Genomic DNA, 8,463 nt, shown 5'->3' on the forward strand with positions numbered 1-8,463 from the left:
ATCACAATCGTTGACCCTCTTTTCTGTCTTTTTGAGGACAACAAACAAAAACACATTGATGTAATCTTCAACCTTCAGTATGTTGACGAAAATGAGGGATTCAGTGATTTAGCTAACCTTTTATATACATGTAATGGAGTGTGCAAAGTACCATATGATACCATGTCATATTTGAAATAATCACAGATTGGCACCATTGCGACTGTAAGCATGCTGACTAGACTCACTTGTTCGTAACATTCCAGTTACAGTTCCACCGGAAGTGTTTTACGGCAGTTTGACAACCAAGGAGTCACCAAGTTCTACGGCAGGAACTTTAGCAGCCAGGCGACTGTGTTGACAACGTCCACAAGGTTAGGAGAGGAAGGTAAAAAAAGAATCTTCAACCTTGCGTTGTCTGTAGAAAGTAGTTTGCTTCGGACTGTCTCCAGTTAAACAGCACTGAAGGTGGAAGTATAGATACATCACCAATGCTGAAAAGTTTATCATAAACAGAATATAAGACAAGTAAGCACCATCACATATGTTACTGAAAACCTACTTATTTGATTAGGTATGTGTGTAATTTTCAGGCGGATGGAAACAGATAAATTGAGAAGATTTATTTCAACCTTTGTCATCGCTTGTACCAGATAGATTAGACAAAAATAATGATGTGATAGCATTCAGCACCAAGGACAGGGCCATGATTCAACATAAATGACAAAAAATAGGGAAGACAATTATCCACATTTCCATAAACATCTGTGTTATAATTATATAAGTCATTCATTCATTTATTCATATAATGATAATTTAGCATAGTGCACAGGAAATTATGACAAAAATATGAGTATGATATTGTCTTGTACATGCAGCTGGTACATGTCCTCGTGTGTCCTCAGCCTTTTCTTGAGCATACATGCCCACGTATGTGTCCTGTGTCGTACTGCAGAGTTGGAGGTGGATGAAAGCGTACCAGGGATCACCCGTACAGTGGTTCGTGTAGGAGGGAGGAAACTCAGAGAAACAAGAAGGAACACGGCAGATGGAACAACCAGTACTGTTCATGCAGATAGATCAAGGGTAAGGGTGTCAGTATGAAGTTGTTTATAACGAACTATATTGTATGTCGTCGAAGAAATTGTCACTAAGTTCATATTTTTGTAAAGTAAGAAGTAATTGCTTCATCAGATGTGTAGGGTTTGAAAATGCTTTATACCCAGGTTTGATGTACAGTTATGCAGTGTAGCATATTGTATAATAACTATTGTTATAGTACTGGCAGATTTGAAGAAATGAATCTAAAATCATGTGTATCCTATTGCTATTGCAATCGGGGTATGCACTTGTATATCGAGACTCCAATTGTTTTTTTTGGGGGGGGGGGCTTGGTGTTTTTAAGGTGTGAATTCCAAACACATTAGTATTTTACATGTATGTGTATAAGTACATGTACAACTCATTACAGTGTAATATTCAGGATGCACCTCTATGTTATCGTTTCTATGTTGAAAAATGGAAAAGAAGTTGAAAGGGAAGAAAGAAAATATGAAATTTTTACGCCGTTTGTGAAATACATTTCGTACCACAGGTAGTGCTGGAAACTGCGCCACATCCAGTATGGGGCAATCAAGTACCGCTGGTATCCAGAGAAACAGTGACTCTCCCTACAGGGGAGTTAACCACAGAATACCAGTATTCCGCTGTCCTGGAAGATGATAACAATCCTCTCACTATGACCATGTACAAAACAATAACCAAGGTGAGTTGACGATCTGATTTTTGTCTTTCTGTGAATGTCTTCTGTGCCCTCATACCGAAATATCAGACAAAGGGCTTGTTGAAATTGTTGGATAAAGGTTGTCCTACACTGAGTTAACGCCAGTTTACCTTTATCCGCGGGGTAACCTATATCCGTCGGTTTAGAAACAGGGATAAAGTCGAGCGACGGTGGTTTCAAACTGCAATAGTTTGAAAATATTTCAATTAGAGACCATCGCTCGTCGACATTATATCTCTAACTACCCCGTTTTTAAAAACAAGGGATTACCCCGCGGATAAAGGTGAACTAGCATTACTTGCTGACTTTTTCAGTGCAAGTGTTTGGCCCCATTGCTGATCAAAGATGGTGAGCACAGCAGAAATTGTGCTTCATGATGTAGATGATTTCATTTCTTTCTCTCTTTTGTCCACTTCTACTTTCTCAGGTTAACGAAAATGAAGTTGCTAGTGAAGAATACTACAGGGATAGGATGACCAAAAGTTACTTTCTGGAGCCTTCTCGCGAATTGTAAGTCCTTTCAAAACTCACACTGCTCTCTCCCTCTTTCTCACAAATCTAGGGCATTTGCAGTTCTCACAAAAAATGTAGGGTATGTAGTTATGTGGCAAAAAATCACATATAGAAATATTTCAATTAAAAGCACATAATGCACGTGCCTTGAATTCATTTATATTGGAATTGATACAAGATAAAGTATCTTTTATTTGAATAGAGATTGTTACTGCTACTATTCTTTGTATGGAAACCTTGCGCGGTACTAGATTTTTATTCATCATCTACAATATGTGCAGAGTCCAACGTGAAACGTGGGATGAGTTGGGAAGACCTATCCTACTGGAGCAGCCTCGACAAGGGCTGTACAATACAACTTACTTCTACAATAACGACAGCAGTTTGCCGACGAGACTGGGAATCGGCGAGAAGTGGGTGGAATATGACTACGTATCCTTCATTCAATGTGCATAATATGTAGAAATTGTAGCACTGTATATGTTCATTAAGTCAATTGGTACACTGCCCATGGCCATTAGCATGCCATGCCGGCATTGGCATTAGCTCAGTATAGTTTGGTGATTCACTAAATTCACCCGGATGGAGGCCTGGCGTACCTCCATATCGTATCAGCCACACTATGGTTTACATCATTCATTCACCCAGGCGGGAGACATGGTGCATCCCCGTCTTGTATTCAACTAGAAAAAAGGGTATGACACCCGGCGGTATAACCCCAACGGTGCTGCAATACACCGTATGACTCTGTTGCTACTACTACACTACTACTACTACTACTACTACTACTACTACTACTACTACTACTACTACTACTACTACAGTATAGTCGACATCTAAGAACTCACCAAATAGCAAAGTCACACATATCTGATTTTAGCACTGTTGAAGCTTATATTTTGAAGACGGACGCCCCTGCCCTATGTAATCAGAACATTTTCACAACACAGAACGGTCTTATTTGGAGTTACAAACGTTTAGTTATGTTAATCATGAGTGTATTCGTGTACTTTGTGCATTGTTTCTTAACCAAATGTTCAGAATGACCTGGGAGATATCACTGAGGAGAGAACAAGCTCTGGGAAGACAACATTTTACGTGTGGAATCCCAAGGGACAGGTACACACATTTTGTAGATATGTCATACCTAATGCCTACTGTACTCTATCGTCCAAGACACATCAATCAGAATATGGTTTGGGTTGTGGTTTTCATTTCATATTTGTATCAGTGTAGTATCAGTGTCCAAACATTGATGACAGATTTGTAGGGCAAGTTCACGTGCAAATTACGTGTATCTCTGTTAATAGTTTCGCCATGTTGGTTGATCAAGACTCATTGCAAGTCTCGACCTAGTCTCGCACTCTCGCGAAACTAGGTCACTCCGTGAATAAGATGGATTGATAGCCATCGAAAATTTGGGCATGTACCTTTAAGCCTTTAAAAAAACGTCAACTAAAGCTATCATCATTTTTCAATACAGCGCACACACATGGTGACAAATGCTGGTCGACTATTCAAGTTTGGATACGGTTCAAGTGGAGATTTAGTAAGCATTACAATGCCCAGTGGGGCAAAACATACACTAAAGACTCGCGTCCGTCCAAACGCAAAGGACATAGTATACCTGACACCTAACTCTACACAGGGAACTGTGATGGACACCTATGACATAGACAACAGACTTGTGCAAAAAGTGATGCCTGGAGGAAAGACCGTTTCATACTGGTACGATGCCAGCTCTCGTAAGACCAGTGAAGCATTTGATGCCACATTCATATGCTTTCTGCATCATGGTGACGACGAAAATGTCGACGAGATACGACGGTATGAAAACAAAATGGTAAAATCCATATGGTTCTATGAGTACAATGCTCACCTGACGACTAGGATGTTCTTTGTCTATGACGGCGATCTCGACGCCCAGTTTTTGTTCTCATACGGAGATCGCCTGACGTTGACCAGAATAGATGAGACAGTGTACGGACGAAGGAAGATCGTCGACATAGAGTATGATGAGTACAACGAGCTAAGAAGAGAGGGTAGCTTTCAATATTCAAATCCAACCCCGTGGACAGAAGAAGTAAGCGATGGAACCCTGACTTGTACCTATACCCATGACGGGTATGGCCGGGCTGTTGAACATAGGTGTAAAATTGCAAACAGGGACGTATTTGTTCTAAGCATGTCCTACAACAACAGTTCCCTGATAGCAGTGCAAAGCGTTGAGGTAGGGGGCAACGTCACTGTCTACTCCTACGGGTACGACGATGATGAACAGTTGCTGTCAGTTGAAGAGAATGGAAACCTGAGGGAACTGTACAGTTACGATCTGAATGGGAATCGCCTGTGGTGGGTTGATCATTGGGGCACGAACCACACCGCCACCTATGACGACCAGGACAGGATACAAACGTACGACAGTGAGACATACAATGCTGATGATGCGGGTTACATCACAGACAAGGGCTTAGAGCATCTCAACTACGACTCTATGGGGCAGATCACATCGGCTGAGGAAGAGGACCGCTACAGAGTTTTGTACTCTTACGACGGTTTGAACCGTCGTGTCGCTATGGTGGAAACTACAACAGGGGAGGAGGAACGTTACTTCTATGGCGACCCTTCCAATCCCTTCAGAGTCACAACTACAGTACAAGACGATCAGGTGACAAAGTTGTACTACAACAAACTGAACCTGGTCATTGCCATGGAAACAAATGACGCCATGAGATACGTCATGACCGACCATCTTGGAACTCCCATTGCGGTGATGGATACAAGTGGCAACGTCATCAAGCACGTGACACGTAATTCGTTTGGGACTGTTCTGAAAGACTCAGGCCCAGACATACCATTGTCCATTGGCTTCGCAGGGGGTCTTATTGATCCGTATTCCAGACTCGTCCATTTCACCTATCGTGACTATGACGCAGACGTGGGAAGATGGACGGCGAGGGATCCCATTCTTTTTCAAAGCCGGCAGCCAAACCTGTACCAGTATGTGTTCAACAATCCGGTGAACATGAGAGATATTCATGGACTACAAGCTGACCCTTGTAGTGGATCTGGAGAACCAGGAGGCGGACCAGGGGGCCCTGGTGGACCAGGAGGAGGGCCAGGGGACGGGCAAGGCGGCCCCGGTGGCCCAGGGGACGGGCCAGGGGACGGACCAGGAGGACCTGGTGGCCCAGGGGACGGGTCAGGATTGCCAGGGGATGGTGGCCCTGGAGATGGCTCACAACCTGGGAAGCAACCCGGCTCGGAAGGTAAAAGCTAGCGTATCCAGTATTGCATGAAATGCAATTGTGTGGCTCTATGTTTGGAGGGTTTGGCCCATAAGAGGTCCCGGGTTCGATGTGTTTAAATTCCCCGATCTAGCCACTTTACACGAAATTCCTCACTTCACAGCGGAGTAACACCCACCTGGCCTGTCGGCTAATCTATTATCTAAATTGTGCCCTACAGCTGATGGGGGCACACATTGACATGATCAGGTGTGCCAAGAGCTGCATATTTGCCACCAAACAGTATGCAAAATTCAAACAGTATGCATGATATTCAATGATTAATGTGTTTTGTTTCATGACATGAGATTGACGTTGAATAAAAAATCAACTGCTAAATAAACATTGATATCTGTTTTAATGACAAGCTACGGGTTTTAAGGCGTTGGCTTCTTCGTCAACGTGGTTATGGATAGAAACCTAATAGCCCAGAAAGCTGTAAAAGTTGTGCTTTTGTACATCCAGTTTAACAAGTATATACTTCACATTGCAGAAGGGAATCCATCACCACCAGGAGAAGGTAAAGGCAAACTTTCTTCAATCTCTATGTTCTGAAGACTTTGGTAGTGACTTGGAAGTCAATCTGCGTTGGTAGAAATCATTCAGAAGTAAAGTTAAGTTGAACTAGATTTATAATTTCCAACACAATGGGAAAACTGAACTGACCCAATCTTATACTAAACAGCACGAGTATTTGTCTTTGTCTAGAAAGAGGCAACGCAACGTTTCTATACTCTTCTGTGTAAAGGAATCATGTCTACATATTCATATTTACCATTGGATTGTCTTGTAGGTGACTATGGGGACCTCACGAAGGTTGATGCCACAGGGGCATCGGATGCGACAGCAAAGCAGGACAAGTTGAAAATTTCAGGTATAAGGAATCTAAATGTTTTTTTTATATTGTATTTGTTTAAATTTTGTTTGCTATTGGTGATTGTAAGCTATAATGCCATACAATATTTAGACTTTGTTATATATTTTTCCACAGGAGAAGCAGCATCACAAAAGATGGCTAAGACAGATAAAAAGAATGTTGATAAATACAAGGACATCATTAAGAAAGTGGCAAAAGAAAAGAACATCGACCCTGCCATCATAGCGGCTATTATCAGCCGAGAGACCCGTGGTAACACTGGTATATTAGAAAATGGATGGGGAGATGGAGGAAATGGATGGGGACTTATGCAGGTTTGGATAATATATTTTTTATACTTAATTTGTGCCAAGTTTGCGGACTGATAGGGAATCTTTATTTCAGTTCAGATGTAGAACGTTCAAATTAGTACCTTAACTTTTAGTGTAGCGTTGTTGAATGGATTTCAATGAATTTTATGTCTCATACCCCAAATTCAGTCAGGTAAGGCTGCAACGGTATGTACATTCGCGCTTGTTTGTTGCAAATGAACCAGTCATTCAATTTGATCATTGAGCAATGATATGCCATTGATATCTTGAAAAATGTGTCGTCTCTTAAGGTTGACAAGAACCACCACACCCCAGTAGGAGGCGCTACAAGTATTGAACATATTCGTCAAGGAACAGACATCCTCATCCAATCTATCAAGGATATACAGAAAAAATTCCCCAAGTGGACAAAGGAACAGCAGCTAAAAGGTGAGTGATTAATTCTGATCTGAAGTGTTTGGTAGTTTCTTAAAGACCTAGATGCATGGCACTCCTCGAACATGGGACCTGTGGCCTTATGCTCCATCTGAGAGGACGTACCACAACAGGAGCTAAGCACTCTCTTTTTACCTGAGTGCCTCTCATCAAGGCTCAAAATTGGACTTTGATCCCAGCAGCAGGACTCTTTGATTTTGTATTTAAAAAAACCGTTGGGCCAACCCCCAAACCTTAAGACAACATATAATGATCTTTTCATACTATTAGCGTGACGATGGTTTACATGTAGGAACAATTACTATGTAAACCCAATAACCAGGATCTAGAGTTAGCTTTTACTAGCTTTAGACTAGAGTAGACACTTGTGATATTGTTTCTTACACTGTTTGAATCTTTTGTGTTACCTGCAATTAGCCCACGGGCAAGAATTTGCAATACACTTTACTAATTACTGTACAGTAGAAATGCAGATGATGATAAGGATGATCATCGACAGTATTTGTCAATATTGAATTCACCACACTTGTCAAACATGTACCACATACATTTCGTAAAGGGATATTACACGGGTTTGGAGTGTAAGTGAAACAAAATCCAACCATGCTTATGTTTATCAAGTTGTTATTTCATTAAATGTTGGTATGTTGAATAGCTGCAGCGCAGTAGCTTCCCATTTTGGAAATATCTACTTCATTTCATGTCACATCTCTCACTGTCTTCCGTTCTTTCCACCAACAGGAGGCATTTCAGCCTACAATGCCGGTACTGGCAATGTACAGACATATGAGAATATGGACGTAGGCACTACAGGAAACGACTATGCTAATGATGTTGTGGAAAGAGCCAAGTGGTACAATCAGAATGGATTCTAGAATCCCATCTTAGATGGGGTGTGCTTTTCAAAAAGATTTTTATGAATATTAAAATGTATTAGCATGAAAGCTAATATCAAAATGTCAAGTGCTGTAAAATGTAAAATCAGATGTTTATGAAAGGATCAATTTTCATTACTAAAGCTGAAACTTTGTACGCATAATTAAGTTGTTTTGTTTAATAATGGACAGTTAAATGTACTTACAACCAGGATTGATACTAATACAAATCGCAGTGATAATGCTTATAATAGCGATAGTCAGGGCAGTGTAGTTTGTTTGAAATCTCTGTTTACTATTACTTTATCATTGTGATATTAAAGTAGGCCATTTATTACCGCTATCACCGCTATCACAAATGTACATGTAACACATGTGTTACATATGAAATAAAAAGCTGATC

The 8,463-nt window shown here is 41.1% G+C and overlaps 1 protein-coding gene across 1 annotated transcript in view; it reads left to right on the forward strand.

Annotated features, from left to right (window-relative positions):
* The window catches only part of LOC118432805 (teneurin-3-like), a 28,755-nt gene extending 20,695 nt beyond the window's left edge, over positions 1-8,060 (forward strand). The window contains exons 38-48 of the mRNA XM_035844425.1: positions 246-367; positions 935-1,065; positions 1,574-1,744; positions 2,190-2,272; positions 2,557-2,707; positions 3,317-3,394; positions 3,759-5,544; positions 6,356-6,436; positions 6,554-6,753; positions 7,041-7,179; positions 7,927-8,060. Of these exons, the coding sequence (XP_035700318.1) occupies positions 246-367; positions 935-1,065; positions 1,574-1,744; positions 2,190-2,272; positions 2,557-2,707; positions 3,317-3,394; positions 3,759-5,544; positions 6,356-6,436; positions 6,554-6,753; positions 7,041-7,179; positions 7,927-8,060 (3,076 nt within the window). The remainder of the gene's footprint in view (positions 1-245; positions 368-934; positions 1,066-1,573; positions 1,745-2,189; positions 2,273-2,556; positions 2,708-3,316; positions 3,395-3,758; positions 5,545-6,355; positions 6,437-6,553; positions 6,754-7,040; positions 7,180-7,926) is intronic.
* The last annotated feature ends 403 nt before the right edge of the window (positions 8,061-8,463 follow it).

Source organism: Branchiostoma floridae, chromosome 16, assembly GCF_000003815.2.
Source record: "Branchiostoma floridae strain S238N-H82 chromosome 16, Bfl_VNyyK, whole genome shotgun sequence".
NCBI lineage: Eukaryota > Metazoa > Chordata > Leptocardii > Amphioxiformes > Branchiostomatidae > Branchiostoma > Branchiostoma floridae.